General features: G+C 36.9%; 1 protein-coding gene across 15 annotated transcripts in view; it reads left to right on the top strand.

Moving 5' to 3' along the window:
- Positions 1 to 9426, top strand: part of MBNL1 (muscleblind like splicing regulator 1) — a 201574-nt gene extending 192148 nt beyond the window's left edge. For all 15 annotated transcript variants that reach the window (XM_028103157.2, XM_028103146.2, XM_028103144.2 and 12 more), the window contains 2 exons: positions 2662 to 2736; positions 5994 to 9426. In XM_028103157.2, the coding sequence (XP_027958958.1) occupies positions 2662 to 2718 (57 nt within the window). In that variant the 3' untranslated portion in view covers positions 2719 to 2736; positions 5994 to 9426. The remainder of the gene's footprint in view (positions 1 to 2661; positions 2737 to 5993) is intronic.
- The last annotated feature ends 7928 nt before the right edge of the window (positions 9427 to 17354 follow it).

Genomic DNA, 17354 nt, shown 5'->3' with positions numbered 1-17354 from the left:
TCTCCATCGTGCAGGGGTTTTGACCGGTCAAAAATGCAGCTAATTTTAGGTGTTCATTATAAACATTTGGTATATACCGTCTCTTAGTTCTTGCCTAAATTCTTAATAAAAGGCAAAATGTTTAAAAATACGTTATATATGCCACAAATGACCAGTCTTGTAAATAGAGTTTGTTTACAAATTCATGACGGTTTTGTTTGATAAGCAGACTGTATGTTCAAAATAATTTAAATTGGCGTCCAGGTTTTGATTCTCAGTGCTTTCAAGGAAAAACAAACACAAAAACAAACAAACAAAAAAAACCCACGCGCTCTTATTTCTGTAATTAGCCAGCATAGATTTTGGAGAGTTATGAAGGAAAAAAAGACATCAAAGATGGTAAATTGAGTCATTCTGTGTTCCATCCATGTTTGTGGAGTAACGGTTTCACAGTTTACTCGTAAGTGGGATCTGTTTCAGAAAATTGAATTTTGTGACATATAAGAATAACTATTTAAAAGAAAATGATTATTAAAATATTTAAAGTTTAAAAATTGACCTTGGTTCAGCCAGCATTCTCTGATCCTATTTTAAATTGTGCCCTAGAAAATAGCAGTTGAATCAAAATCAAACTTAGGTGAAGGAGGTTTTGGCTTTGACATATAGGTGTGTTTGTTACAAAAGCAAAGTTCAGTATGGTTAATAGCATGTGAAAAAATCTAGAGCCAAATCAAGTTTCACATAACCCACAGACTACAGGTAAATGTAGCAAAGGAGTCAGCATGTGGCCCCTTGGGCAGAGAAGGCCAATTAAGTGCCATCTGAATTGGTATTTACTGCTGTGAGAAGCAGGTACCCCGCTCTCCACCGGACACCACGTCTTGCTGAAGAACCATAAGCTATTAGCATAGCCATTAAAAACTTTCAAAAGCAGCCTGCCAAAATGGATGTATTTTAAAGTTTCAGGCAAGCTTTAAACATTTCTTGGCAAAAAACCATTAGTTTTTCCGAAGCTTGTCAAAATAGCCCTGGATTTATGCTAACACATCAGACTCATTTACAAGAATTCTAGATTGTGCATATGTGGCATGTTAGTAAGTAATCTATGGCAGAAATTTCTTAATGGATTCAACGCGATCCATTTATGGTGCAAATTGATGATGCTGAGCTCTGTGCGTTTACCACATATGACGACAGAATTGCTGGTGTAAGCCGAACTATATAGCAAAGCAAATTCCAAGATGCCCTGGGCCACCTGGGTTGTAGGGGACACTTTACTTTTTGCATTGTGCTGTGACCATTTCATGCATAATCTTGGGTCTTTGTACTGTTTTACAACCAAAAGAAAGAAAAGGGAAATGGATATATATATAGACACATATATTATATCTACATATACATACATATGTATATGCCTACAGTATATTAGCAATGCTGGAAATAGCTGATGCCACAAAATGCAGCCTGCATGCATGCAGAAGTTTATAGCTGGCCCTTCATCTGCATCGATTGGTGTTGAAGGTCCTTGGTATGTTTCGACAGCCCCATCCTTGATGCTTCTACACTGTTGGGTGCAACATCCTGTCCTGCAGCAGCAGGAAAAATGGTATGAGAAGCTTCATTATGCTTGGAGCACATTTTCGTGCCATTTGCCAATGCTGTAAAATTGTGTAAAGATGTCAGCTGAGAAATGGAAATAAAATAGAAGCATATTAATTTATACTCCAGACTGTGGATTGTAATATGTTGCATTAGTCTAGGACATCTAAATTGAAACAACAACAACGAAATGCCTTCATGGACGTGATTTTGCTCTTCCACCCTTGCCGAGATGGGATGAGCGCCATTTTACAGACGAAGAAGCTTTTAAGCATCGAGTAATTAAGTGCTTGGCTCAAGGTTACACAGCCAAGAAATGGATCCACTAGGGTTAGAACCCGTGCTTTCAGTCCTCTGACTGCCTCACGCTACTGTGCTGCCTGCTCCCAGGTTAGCGGCCACAGTGCTGGGTTGGAGGAGAATCAGGCTACAAACTGGAAGGTCATTGCTTTGGGGACCGTTGCGATGAGGCACCTCTATATTGATTTCCTACTATATTTTCTCTCAAGTTTTTTAAATTCTTGTGCCCATTTATAATACGATAAATTGTGCCATCAGGATTCAGAAATGGATTCCGAAATGAACCTAGGCTCCTATCGGGTTCCTTTGAAGTACTACCTTTGAAATTCTTACCTCGTATTTTTAATTTAAAAAAAAAAAAAAAGCTAGAAACCATAAGTTGAACAAAAATGTTAGAAATTGGTTGCACAAAAGTAGGCAAGGCATTTCCTACTTTGATTTCTGGATGACTGCATAAGTGAAACCACAGGTGTGTGTGTGTAGGCCAACAAAAAGGGCTTCTTTCAATTACTGCTGTGCATGAATTTTTAATAGTTTTACTTCTCTTACTTCCTAAAAACTGATAACATTTATAGAATAGTATTTAACACAAAGATTTTAAACAATGAGTTGCTACCTTGATATTAAGTTTACATTAACTTACTGTTATGTTGGCCAGATAAGGACTGTCACCTCACAGCTGAATTTCACTTTTTTAAATAAATTTAATATTAAAATGTTTTCATCTCTTGGTTGTTGGCTTGCTTGCATGGATCATTCATCAGATAATTTTTTATTTGCTAGATACCCATAATATCTGCCGAACATCTGACTAGCCACAAGTATGTAACCCAGATGTAGAATTTTCATCACTAAACAGTAAGTTCCTTATGTCATATATAGTGTGTATTTATTCGTAGTGGTTTTTTAAGATAACTTTGGTATGATGCACTGCAGAAAATTTTGTGAAATTTTTATGAGAAAATATTTATATGTTTTATTTTAATTATTTTTTAAATTCAGTATCATCAGATACTTACTGAACACCTGCCTAGTGACTGGCACAGTTCTATACGTAGAAGGTACAGACAAATTAAACAAAGCTTAGATGAATGAATGTACTTAGAAATCAGCATCTGTTTCAGTACTGAAGGTTTTGCGTGCAATAAGGAATTTTTATCTTAAATGGGTTATCTTTATTTTTTATTTATCCTTATCTTTATTTTTATCTTTATTATATCTTTTATTTTTATCTTAAATGGGTTATGAGGAATTTTATTACACACATTTATAATACATACGTTAATATCACTTAAATATACGTAATACTTAGGGAAAATAAATTTTGTTGATTAGATTGTTATTTTTATTAGAAATAAACACAAGCATGAAGAAAAAATATGACTTAAAACTAAATAGATGGTATCGATCTGAAAAGCCCAGGTAGTAAATATTTGTGGTTGTGTGGGCCACATGGCTTCTGTTGCCATTCTTTTCTGTTGGAGCTCTTCAGCTCTGCCCCTGTAGCATGAGAGCAGCCAGAGATGATAGGAAAATGAAAGCGTGTGGCTCTGTCCCAATAAAACTTTATTTACAAAGCTAAGCAGCAGGCCCAGTTTGGCCCACAGGTAGTAGTTTGCTGAGCCCTGGTGTAGGTCATCTTTTTAAATATTTTTTAATTTTTTGCTAAATCCTAAATGAGAACATGTACCCACTCCCCCCACCCCATGCTTTACCACACACACACACGCACACGGGGTTATTTGAGTGTAAAGAGGTCGGACTTTTTTTTTTTTTTTTTAAGATTTTATTTATTTATTTGAGGGGGAGAGAGAGAGAGCACAGGTAGGGGGAGGAAGGAGGGAGATAAATTGTACCATCAGGGAGAGGGAGAGGGTGAAGCAGGCTCCCCACTGAGCAGGGAGCCCAATGCAGGGCTCAATCCCAGGACCCTGGGACCATGCCCTGAGCTGAAAGCAGATGCTTAACCGACTGAGCCACCCAGGCGCCCAAGAGTTGGACTTTAATTAGATGTATACACACACTCACATCTGTGCATACACATACATCTACGTATCCGAATGAATTTTAGGTACTTCAAAATAGTCACCTTAGAGGATTGCATGATTCTGAAGATGTTGCCATTGCTCAAAAAATAATTTGAAAGTCTTATGATTTTCCTTCAGACACATTGACTTAGATACTTGTGAAAGGTGGCCATTTTTCATCCTTAGAGGATCTGCTTTATTCAGAATACATGCATCCAATCTATCATATCTGCTCAGAATATTCTTTATACTTAAAAAGAGCCACCGTGTTTAAAACTGAATCTGGCAATAAGTTGGGTGATCCTTCTTTGTTGCTTCCCTCCATGTATCTGTTCATGAACACACTTACAAATGATTTTCTCGTGCTGCTATGTATTACTATGTGCTACCATGTCAATGAGATAAAGTGAATAGAAAAATGAGATAAAGATGGAAATTTCAGCACACTATGTTAAAATACGAGAGCTTTGGGGCGCCTGGGTGGCTCAGTCATTAAGCGTCTGCCTTTGGCTCAGGTCATGATCCCAGGGTCCTGGGATTGAGCCTCTCATCGGGCTCCCTGCTTGGCGGGAAGCCTGCTTCTCCCTCTCCCACTCCCGCTGCTTGTGTTCCCTCTCTCGCTGTGTCTCTCTCTGTCAAATAAATAAATAAATAAATCTTTAAAATACGAGAGCTTTGAACAAATTTCTCCTGGAGCAAAGATGAAGGAGCAACTTTTTCCAGCAGAGTCAGCAAATAAGTGAATTGGAGCAATGGCAGTTGCTGTAGAGGGAAGGGAGGAGTGAGGGCCTTTCCAAAGAACGGACGGTGTGTGTGAGGGAGAAGATGGTGGCGGAGAACCAGTTCCGAGGCCCTTGTGATCATAATCCACAGCAATAACCGGACAAAGGTTGAGCCCATGCAGGAGAAGAAGATAGACACAGTTTGAGAGCAGTCCAAGAAGTACTACCAAAGACATGCTGCGATCATGAATTAAATTATTGAACATGATTTTTGTCTACTTCAAAAGCTTTCTCAATAATCTGATAATAAATTATCCTGAACAAGAGCCACATTTTTGAATAAGCACATTATTTGTAGTATGTAGGTTTGGAAGAAAAGTTCTCCTTTTGACATGTTTTAAAAAAGATCGACTTTAAGCTTTTGTAGTCAATTGGGTATGTTTGGAATGTATATATGTAACTATGTTTAGTTCTGAGCCATAATCCAGGTTGAAAAAAAATGATACCAAGTGGCCATAAGTTCATCAATTAGCAAACCAGTGGATTTGTCTGTTTTGAAGCTTAGAGTCTTAATGTTCTGTTTATTTATCAAATGATTGCTCATTTTCATGAGTAGTTGCAATAATTAAACTGGTTATTGAGTGTAGCAAAATGGTGACTTCTTTCATTTGCAAGATTGTATTCTAAAGCATACTTTTAATATTTAAAGATCCTCTGATGAGAACAAAGTTCATGTAAAAACTGGAACTGTTCATTCACAAGTACACTCTAATATCTCTTCCACCTTAATTTGTCAGGAGCGTAAGAGATTTTTATTTTTCCTGGCTTTGGGGGGAGAAAAATCCCAAACTTTATCCAAAACAGTTACTTAAAAGTATAATTTTTCCCCCAAACATGTACTGTGCTAGTGAAGCACCCAAATATGATGAGTCATGTTTAATAGGACTTATTGTTGCATGGATTTTAATTTTGTAGGACCAGATGATTACTCTTGAAACCTATTAAACCATAAAAGAGACGAATTAAAGTGAGCTTAAATTCTGCCCCCCAATGACGGCACTCAAAAAGAGCTCTACTACATTCTGCCCCTTGATTCTGCAAGTATATTTTATACTTTTAACTCAGTATTGGGTAATATTTGAGCAAAGCCCACAATTTTATTAAGTTGTACATGTCCTGTTATTCTCTTAGACATGTAAATTTAGGTCCACTTGTACTTGTGAAGTGTTTTTTGTTTTTATATGAAGCTAGAATGACATACGTGTATTTACACTTGAAATCAAGAAATACAATTTTCATATTCAGTATATATTGGAAACTGCTTTATTGTCTATTTTAACAAAGCTTCTCTCTTCTTCCCTTGTAGATCATACTAAAGAGGAAAGGACAGTGTGCTTGGTTAGAGTAAAGGACGAGGTCATTAGCCATATTGTATATACCGTCAAGCAACACACACAAAAACCCCTCAGCCACAAGACATCCACATATTGCATGTTAACCAGAAGAAGAGACACCATGGAAATCCACTGCACACTGTTGCCTATACACTTTGTACATTTAATTGATATTTGTGCTGAGGTGATATTCCTGTCTAAAAGAACAACATCATCTTTCTTTTCTAGCACAGTTATGCATTAAAATATGCATACCTAATTAGTTTCCTATATATTCATGCCATCTTGAAAAGACAGACTGTGGTGTAACCATGATTCTATTATGTATTGGTACGTCTGTAGACCAAGATATAATTTTTTAAAAATAAGTTTATTTCTTTCAAGGTTTACAAATAACAAAGGTGCACCTTGTATTTAAAATTGCCATTATAGATGAGAGCGTGCATGCACAGTCATTTTTGTTTGAGAGTAATATTTTTAATGTAATAGATTTTAAGATGCGGTGAGGGAGGGATCTGACAGAGATGAATGTGCCAAGCAAAACCACAACTGTGTATCTTTTAAAGCACATCATGGCTTTAAGTACCATGTTGTTAAGGATTCTCATGAAGTGCCATAGACTGTATATCAAATTAGAGTATTATTTCTTCAGTGTTATTGTTTTCAGAGCCACATTTTGTTGCTTATCTGCTAGTACTAATCAGTCAAAGGGCACCATTCTTTTTTTTTTTTTCTTTTCGTTTTTTTTGAAACCAAAGCTGTCTCAGAAATGGCCAATTTAACTCTGCAGTAACAATAGACAGCACAACACAAACTCTCTCAATACAGATAAACTCACACATACTGGAGATATATATAATAGATATATATATAAAATTATTTTAATGCGTTGTAGTGTAATATTTCTGCATACTATACTGTATAACATGTTATTCAAAAGGGATATGCCATTTCTGAGACACGATAACGAAAAAAAAACGTTTGAGGAAATTATTTTGCTTCTATTTATAGCTCTGTCAAAAGTCAAAAGACTATAAATGCTTTGCAAAAATGGTTTCACATTTGCTTAAACGCTTCATCACAGTCACATTTAAAATAGTGACTCTAAACAAAGAGGAAAGCAGCACTGTCATCAGATGCATGATAAACCAAAATATGAAAATGGGAAATGTTTAATTAACCTAGTAATTGGGTGGGTTAAGTACATGGGTGAATTTTATATGTGATTTGTTTTGTTTTGTTTTGTTCTGATTAACTGCTTATAGCCTTAGAAAGCCTTTTACAAAATTAAAAAAAAAAATAGATGTGCATTCAGTTTTTAAGAATGGATTCATCCAAAGGAATTCCTTTTTTTTTGTGGTTTGGATGTTGCAGCTAGTAAAGGATATTTTTGCTCTGTTCAGCAGTTCTAAAAATTGCTGAAGTAGGGGCTAGGTCACTGGTAGTTATAGTATGGAATGGGAGAAGTGAAAGTTCGGTTATAGAACTTTCCATACTTCCAAGTTTACTGCAAGTTTTTATGCTTGAGAGAGATGCTTTCTAATATAAGACTGATGTGTTGATTTTACTGATTGTACTGTACATCTATTAAAGCCTTAGATTATTACATTACGGGTTGGAACCCATACCAATGTAATTTCAATCATGTTAAGAGAGTAATGGTGACTTCACATGTTATTGTAGTTAGTTACATTATAGAATATTACTTATTTTTCTTGTTAAAATGTAGTTTTTCATTTCCTACATTTATTAGATTTCATTTTCTATTAACAATGGAATACCATTTCAGTTTATAGACTATTGTTTTATTAGATTTTACCGATGAATTTTTCAAAATACAAAAAAAATTAAAGTAGTTTTTCCTTCATAACATACTCAGTTTTGAATTACATGTAGTGTCATACGAATATTCGTATTATTGTTAACTAAATGATTTATATTTTACTGATTTAATATTAAAGTGTAAGAATGTCAGTCATTGTTAGTTCTTGTCTAGTTTTCATTAAAAGAACAAAGATCTTTTATATGGATATCTTATAAATATATAATCATTGCTAAGTAAGAAGTTAAGTTGTTGCTATCGCAACAATCCTGGCAGACAATTGAGTAATATTTTGATGATTTATTTTGTTTGTAATTAGTTATTATAAGAAGATCTAGATCCTAGATATTAGAATAAAATTTATTTTCTACTGTATCCATTTCAAATGTTAAAGTATTGTTTAATATTTTTGAAATCCCTGAATATCAGGCCTTGTTATAAATAAGCTGCATAATCAATAAATAGAACAAGGGACTTTTTGTTGATAATCCAAATACTCAAAGTTTACGTAATGAGAATTATAGCGTGTGTGCAAACTCTTGAGGGTTGATTATGCTGCAATTTAGCATGTTGGAACGTCTAGAGAGAAGGTTGACTTTTTGCACTTCTGTATATAGTCAAAAGAGAGAAACCTGTATAATAGTAAGATCTTATTTTGAATAAAAACGTCTATAATTACAAGGAGTTTTGTTAAGGCTAATAAAATGACAGACTGAGCAAAATTGCTTGCAAAAGTGGCACAGAGTTAGCACTCCATATCCCTTCAAACATGTTGCTTTGCTTTATTGTGGACAGCTTGTAGTTTGCCAGGATTTTTTCAGCTGGAAAGATATGCCATCCTTCCGAGATCTCATGACTGACAAAAACTCCATTGGGCCAAATCTGCCTGAAGATCATTACCAAAAATAGCAGGTACTTCAACCATTAAGGTGAAATCATGGATCAGATATTCCGTACATTTTTCAAAACTACTGCATGTTTAAAACTTCAACGAAAAAAAACAACAACAAGAGAGAAAGAACTATACTAAGGACATATATTATACAAATCAGTTTCTGCCAATTTCAGTGGTTTATTGTTCACACACACAAAAAAAAGAAATCTTCAAAACAAGTATTGACTTTCACAAAATTTAAACCATAAGCAGGCAAACCAAACAGTACACCGTAGCCATGGTTATGTGATTGTTTCTTAATTGCCGTAGGATCCTGTTCTTTCAGCAGGTGAAAAGTAAAACAGTTCAAATTTCACGGTTTTAATTTTCAACTCAGAAGCACTCAAAAAAGCAAATGTGATAATGGGCACTTGTTTAATGAATTTGTGTATCCAGCCTTCACTCCAGCTGGTTATCATGTTGCACTTATCAGCAACCCTCCCGCTTTCATCTGCTGAAAGGACAGATGTGCTTGGTTTTACTATTATGTAATCACAACTTACTTTCTGCTTGTAGTTGCTTAAAATTATGTATTTTGTCTTGGGCTGCAATTTGTTTTATGCTTATTTTATTATTACTGCAGTAGTTGACTTTGCTGTATGGAAAAATAAAGTGAAATTGCCCTAATAAAACTTCTCTTTCTTAAGTATATTTGTGTATCTGAGACTGAAGAGTAAATTATTTTTGCGCGTTTCAAGCATTCATGCCTGTCTTTAGAAACATATTGATATGAAAATTCATCATCTGGTTTTAACCAATCGTGAGGAAGGCGTTCGCTATTTTTTTCACTAACTATCCTTTGGTACCAGGAGTGAGAATCTGAATCGCAATGTATTGCCCAGTATTTTCTGAAAACTCTTGCCCTCCCCTCCCCTGATACCTTAAGTACTGTCTGATATTATTTTGAGTATAGGGGAGGGAAACTGTAAGTGGAAAAAATTCTCTCATCAATTCCAGAGCACTGTTTTTCTATTAAAGAATTTTTTTTTTTTTTTTTGGTTTGAATTCCCCAAGAGACTAACCCTGGAAAATCAGGCAATCTACGAGAATACTTCAATAATGAAATAATGATTGATTCAGAGGGATAAAGGGGGTTACACATATACAGCTGAGCAAGGCCATGCCATAACTGTGTGTGTGTATGTGTGTGTGTGTGTGTGTGTGTGTGTGTGGTTTTTAAACAATGAATTAAAAATTTGAAGTGAGGGTCTAGTATCCCATAGAGCTTTGCATTTTGCAATTTCCACTAATAGTCAGTGAAAGCCAAAGTTCCCATGTGAAGAAATTTGCTCATTTGTTTCTTTAGTGCTGTTTTATGTGATTTCCACTTCGTATTTGGCCAAAGGCTGCAAATTCCCCTTTGTAGATCAGTGCTTTTTTTTCCTGAAACTTACTGCAATGAAAGTAAGTGTATTATTTATAATTAATACAATTCTGTTATTGTTTGAGTTCTATAGCACATTTCTGTTATTCTCAGTGGACCCAACTATCTGAGATGCCACTTACCAAAAACTGAGTAACTGTCCTGGAGATGAGTATCCAAACAGGCGTTTGTGATCTTGAATAACATCAAAACATCCGACTCTCTCCAGTTAGTCATAGTATTTTGGGTATCTTTTAATTGAAAAAGAATGACAGTAATGAACAGCCGTTTTAACATTTTCAGTACTTTAAATGATGCTGTATTATATTAATCACAACAGAAAAATGGTGTTTCAGATACTTAACTCATTTTCCAGGCAACGCTTACTCTTCAGAAGGAGCTATTACTACGGCGACCACTAGGGGTCCTCAGCTCACAGGATGGGACCCTGTCTTAGAAGTCCTTCGTTTCTTAACCTGGGGAGCAAAATCATTTGCTAGAGCTATTCTTTCATTACAGACCCTTGACACTCACAAAGTTTACACTTTGGAATTACCCTGGAGGTCAGTGAAACGTAGCAATGTATAATGTCGCTGAGGCACACTTTGAACAGTAGCTTCCTTCACACAGGAAATAGTCACTTAACAAGTCAACAAAACTGTGGGACACAGCAACAAGATTTTGTGATTTTTCTACTTGTTTTTACTCCATTCTCTAATGAGTCTGAGGCAGTCACTTTAAGACTTGAGGTACTCATGTTTTGGAGAAAATAGTGTGTTGAAAGCCTAGGAGGTATCTGCTTTAAATGTTTCAAGTCTACTGTATTAACATCATGGAGAGGTCCAAAAATGTGAAACTAATTAAATGTCGAGCGATTTGTTTTAGGTTCTCTTGATCTGTCAGAACAACATTTGGTCTCACTGAAATGGCTTTAAAGTGGCGCTATGCCATTTGCTGGCATTGGGCCAGCCTCCAGCTCATCATTCTTGCCATGGTTGGTCCCAGCCATCTCTAGAAGGGGCCTTGGCCCCAGCAGCACTTGGGGTGGGTGGTAAATCTGCAGCTTCCTTCAGAGTGTGGCTGTGTGAGGCCACACTGGGCCACAGCTTCCCCTCCAAATTTTTTGGGGGTTGGACTGTAGGTTTCTCCCAGGGCTGTGTGTGCTCTGAACCCCCGGAACAGAATCCAGATGTGTGCCAGGCCTGAACTGGGCCTGGGGCTCGGGAACTCTCCTTGTCCCAAGCCCTACTGTCAAGCTTCCTCAAAGTCGTCAGTACTTGCCCTGGACACTTGTCATCCTCAGCTGCCCTGTCTAACCCCCGCCCCTGCCAAGGGTTCCAGGCAACCAAACGCAGGGCTGACCCCTTTGTCAGAGGAATCTGAGGAATCTGACCCCCAGTTCTCTCCCTTTTTGTTGCATGAGCTTTTCCTTTGTTCATGTATTTTTTTTCTTTTGCTAATTAAAGGTTGGGAAATAGAACAAAATATAGCCTGCCCCCTGAATTTACCATTTTAGGAAAAAACAGCAGGGGCAGGTTAGAATGCAGAAAAAATGTTACTATTAGTGGCCTGATAAGGTCTTTCAGAAACGATTTACTGAAGCAGGAGTGATCAGTTTCTTTCGCTGTATTTGGGTTTCATAATGACAAAGGGTGGGATTTCTTTTTCAACAGATAACAAACCATGAGGTTTATTCATGGTGGCTGGAAGCCTTCAGGTTCTTATGTAAGTTCTAACTGCCACTCTCAGTCCCATTTGCCTCTTGGCAGAGCCTGGAATGTGGAATCCTTGACCTTGGAACTTAGAGCTCAGTGGCGGGGCTTATACTCCAGCTTTCGGTGGGCTTGCGTGATTCCACCGTAAAACGTGCAGTTTCGCTAGAGGGAAATTTTAGCTAATGCAACCATGGGGCCATGGCCATGAATACATCTCCTAGGACATAAAAAAAGAGCCATGGAAGAAAACTTGTTCTCCATAGGAGGGTCCCACATCTGTGCGATTCCTCAGGCCCAAGTGCCTAGTTTATTAAAGCTGATCTGGCCCTACATACACAGCTCTGGGGGGATTAAGTACTGAGTCGTGCCCCCCAAGTTATAACTGAAAGGCAGTTGCTTGGACAAGGATAGCTATGACCACGCTTGCCCCTGCAGTCAGGAGATGTTCACAGAAGAACGCCCAAGTTCACAGTGGACTTAGAAATCAGCAGTCATGGTGACTCTGAAGGTCTGGAAATAAGTGAGCGTTCTGTAGGAGTACATACTTGAACTTAAAGTTAGAGCAATGAAGTGCCAGAGAACCAAAAACTTAACCAAGCAGATCTCCAGAGTCCACTTAGAATGGCACACATTACACTAGTCTGGAAGAAATTATATGCCTCTTGCCTGAAGTCATAGAGTGAGAGTAGCAAAGCTAAGCAGAAAACCTAGGACCCCCCCCCCCGAAGTCCCATAATGTAACATGACTTTAGATTGAGGATGAAAGAGGAACTTTAAGCCTGCAGCAGAGGCTGAACAAAAGAAGCCATAGTAGTTGGCGTCTAACAGTCAAAACCTGGGACCTGAATGGGGTCTCAGGAACAGAAAGAACCTCAGTGTATGCTCTACTTTGCTTGACCCCTCGGCCCCTTTTTTTCACAAGTGCAACCAATTCCCAGATGTGGACTTTGGTGGACTCTAAAGATAAATATAAGTAGCAAAAACATCTGGGGGTGGGAGGAGGTTAAGGAATTGGGGCACAACCTTTTTCATGGTAAAGATAGGTAGTACCCAGGGAGACCGTATCACACATGCTGGTAGTAAACAAACTGCGTATGAATAGATCATAACCCCCTAAAATGATTATTTTTAAGGTGTGTGTTGAAAATTTCCTTAAATTCATAAAAATCAAAGTTATGCATTAGAAATGGCAGTAAAGCACTGGGGAGCCTCTGCAGTGGTCAAGACGAAGGGCTCTGGAACCAGACCACCTGGATTCATCTCAGCTTTTCAACCCTTTGCATTCCTTTACCTCCCTGTGACTCAGTTTCCACCTTAGTAAGGAATCGTAACAAGAATATTTACCTTGCGGGATCCTTGAGTGGTTCCCAGACTCTGCTACAGTTTGGAATTATCTGGCAGATCTTTAAAAAGTATTGATGCTGGGTCCATACCCCTAGATCCCTGATTTAATTGCTGTGGCGGCAACTCCTGAGTTAATACACATAGAGAGCTTAGAACAGTGCCTGGCATATAGCAAGCACTTGATACATGTTACCTATGATTGCTATTTTATTATTAGCCATTTTGTAGATTATTTTACATGATCTTTACCTTTCGGTCCTAGTTCTTAGGTTACACTTCCCTTTGCAAGGAGCCTGGGGCCATACACTGTAACTATTTGTGTTATCCATAGTTCTAACTTTCCTGTTAAATAGTGAAACTTTATCTTCCAATTTACCACAGCTCCTGCTCATTGCTGCACATGTAGTGAACATTTCAAAAATAGAATCAAGGACTTTTTGACTCATTCTGAAAATTTGTACTTCATTTTCCAGCACGATGTGACCATGGATCATACCTAAACCATGTCAGTTTGAAAGTGATAGTTTAGACATATGTAAGCTTAATTATTTGAATTTTCCTGTATTTAAATTGTGCTTAAGAGCCAGTAACAGAATGGATGCATTAATCATCATAAACATGTGCCTTAAATATTTAAAATATTTATTATATTTACCAAAATAATCTTTCCACATCATATTTTATCATAGGTTTATTTTAGATGCTTCAATTAGCACTCAAGCTCTATAAACACACACTGTAGTTAGAATCGAACTATGTGCCAGGCACTGTGCTAGGCTCTGAGATACAAGATTGAATGGCAACAAGCTCTCCGTGCAAAGACTAAAATAAAATGTATAGAATACTGAATACACACTGATCTATTACTTTCTACCTCCCACAACTGTCTCAAGCCCTCTAACTGTATCACAAAGTAATTTAAAATAACATTAAATGAAAATTACTCTCTTTTTGAGTGTAATAATCTGACTACCCGACTCATTACCCAACTCATTTTATCCTTAAGAAGTAATCTGAATATTGAAAACTATGTATGATTAAGCGTGTTAATTGTAGCAGTTTTTATAATGGCAAAACCCAAGAACAGTCTTGGTTTCAGTAGTTAGAAAATGACTAAGTAAAATATTATAGTGTTATGTATTTAAAAACCATTTTTAAAAAATGATTTAATTACATATTAGTAATTAAATGTAATTAAAAAGTAATTTTAGTGGTAGGATTATAGGAGGCTTTTTAAATTTTCTGGGTTTTAGAATTTCTAATTGTTTTAGTAAGTGTGTTGCTTTTTATTTAAATCACTTCTGATATTTTTCCTTTATTTTTTACTTTGAATCATTTACCTTGTTTCTTAGACCATCCACCCATTTAAGTGACTCAGTTTGCCAAATCCAGAATATTAACGTCTTAGAAAACATGCACTTCACCTACCACTGTTAATTGAAAATTATGTAAAATATCTTGCCAACTCAGTAAAATATGTATGTTGTTTTAGGGAAGAATGGTAAAAGGGTATTAATAAAACCCCTCTTAGTATAATCTTTGGTCACAATTCTCTAAAACTGTAACTGGTTTCTGTGATTATATCTTTCCCGATTTACATTTTATTTACAGCACAATTTTCTGTTTTAAATCAATCAATTAATTTATTTAGGTAGTTATCTCCTCGCCCTCCTGCCCTTCAAAAGATACTCCAATTGATCAAAATTGGTTAATATAAATTACAATTTTATTGAAAAAGACAGCTGTCTTTGGAAAGTTCAAAGACAGGAACTTCCAGGAAAATCTGCCAGCAGGGTAACTACATTCACCAGGGAGATGAGGACACGGTGCTGCTCTCCAAGGAGGGGGCATCTGAGCAGACCTGAATGAAGCAAAGGAGGCGTAACATGACCTTGGTGGCGAACCTTTCCAGACATATCTCCTGCTGAATGCTGACTCATTTCCTTTCTGCTACATGAAATGCCACTGCATCCAGAAGCATTCTCTTCTTCCCTCCTGACACCATGAAGGGGGCATTCATTATTTCTCGTTCTATTTTCTCAGGGCTTATTGCGCTTAGCTCTGTTTTCATACTTCTTTTATTCTTCCTGATATTGCAGGTTTATTATTTACGAATCTGAGTCTCCCCAAGGAAGATTTACAAATCTTCTCCCCCTCTCTTCCTAGGAGGGAGGAACCAGTGTTACTCATCTCTGAAGGGCACTCAGTGCTTAGCACCAAGTTTTGTATTTAGTAGGCCCTGGCTGAATGTTTGTTTACTTGAATCTTAATTAAATCTATCTCCTAGCTTCAGTTGAAAATGCAGATCAGGAGCATTCTCTTGAACTCTGCTTTTCAGGCCACGAAAACAATGCAACCACTGAGAATCCAGAAACATTGATGGAATCTCAAGGTCTTCCGTTTTTTGAAAAATAGTCTGGAGAAAAGGACTGGTATTTCCAATCCCACAACCTACTCTGAACCTCCTTCACCGTACCACTAAATAGAGTAATTTAGAATGTGTTTAATTAAACTTCCCTCCCTTCTTGAATAAAAACTGTGATTACCAAACTCATTATCTATGGAGAGGAGAATGTAGGAAAGGATATTCTGGTATGTGTGATATACCTTATGAACATATTCTTATAAGGAGTCTGTGGTGAGAGAACAAACCTTTACAGTATTTTTGCATCCTTTAAAAGATTTCTAAGTCTGAGAGTGAAAGTCTGTTGCCTTGCATGCAAATGTCTTTCCCTATCATCTGCTGAACTGTTTTTATTTATATATTCCTTTTCCCAGGCACCTCAAGCCTGTGTTAATTAGCATCAACAGCGGAGCATAGGAGGAACATAAGCCACTTATCTGTGAACAAATTCTAAGAATTGCAGCAGAAATTGATTTGTACAGTCTGAATGCTTTTTAATATATTTACCTTGTTCTAATTAGTTGGTTTCTTTTCCTTCCTTCCTGTCCCCTTTATATTATTTCACAAGGCTCAGAGCTTGATCATTATTTTCGGCTCCTTGGCTCCCAGCAGAACCCTCCTATGAAAAAGTGTATTGAACTATTATTTCATCTGATGTGACTTGAAAGGGTCTGGGAAGCCCCTCCATTTCCCTACAGACAATTTCCCCACCCGTTCAGTGCTAACTAACAACCCCTGAATAAGAGATGAAATTTTCCATTTTATAGTTAATGAGATTTAAATGCTTTAGGAGACTTCATGGGAAAATGACTTAGATTCATTTCTTTCTTTCCTCTCTCTCTCCATCTCTCTCTCCCACCCTGTCTTCACCTTTTTTCCCCCATTCTCTCTTCTGTAAGAATTTAGAGAATGCTAATCTGTGCCATGCACTGTGGTAGACATTGACAACAATACATTTAATCTGAATCAGTTTTCATGCTCAAAGAACACAAAGAAGAGTTGGAAAGATAGATGTCAACAAATAGTCACAATTCAAACTGAGAACTTAAATCCTAGAAGACTATGCAAACTGCTATGGAAAAGAGAAAGAAAGATCCCTGATTCCTAAGGAGCAATGGAGAAGAAAGAGTCAGAAGATGATGAGTCTATGGAACACAAACTTTCCCAACTTTACAGCTTTCCCATGTCATGCAACTTTCTAAAAGCTTTATCATGCTCATATGATAAAGAAAACACTATTTGCCTTCCGTAGTTGCACAATATCTAAACCTTAAGTTTGTTAAGTCAACGATGTAATGATCACCTGAGTTTTGGACCCACAAAATCTGATAATACTGGGTCTTTAACCTGAATTGATTGATGCATTGGCAGAATGTGCATATCTTTTTAAATTATCTGATTTGCCAATATCAAGTGCATCCCCACCACGTACTTGGGTAAATGGTTACAATATTTTGAAATAGACTTAAAAGAAAGTATTAAAATGCTTACCTTATTGCATTAAAAAAAAAAAAAAACTCCAAAGACCGGATTTATTTACTAGTCTTACTTCAAATACGAATATTTAGGGTTCAATGAGTAAACTAGATCACCACAAAATTTCAACCTCCATTTTATCATTAGTACTAACATTTTAATTTTTCCCCCAGCGTTGTTATCAAAGGAAAATGGATTGCTCCTCATTTGTTATTATTTTTCTTCTTTTGCTGACCTTGTGGGTGGAGGTTCCCATAATCCTGAAAGGAAGAAAA

This window comes from Eumetopias jubatus, unplaced genomic scaffold (assembly GCF_037043125.1).
Source record: "Eumetopias jubatus isolate StellerSeaLion01/CBP00866 unplaced genomic scaffold, mEumJub1_p1.0 scaffold_1, whole genome shotgun sequence".
Classification (NCBI taxonomy): Eukaryota; Metazoa; Chordata; class Mammalia; order Carnivora; family Otariidae; genus Eumetopias; species Eumetopias jubatus.
The sequence above is the reverse complement of the archived record's forward strand: the minus strand, read 5'-3'. Positions and strand labels throughout refer to the sequence as shown.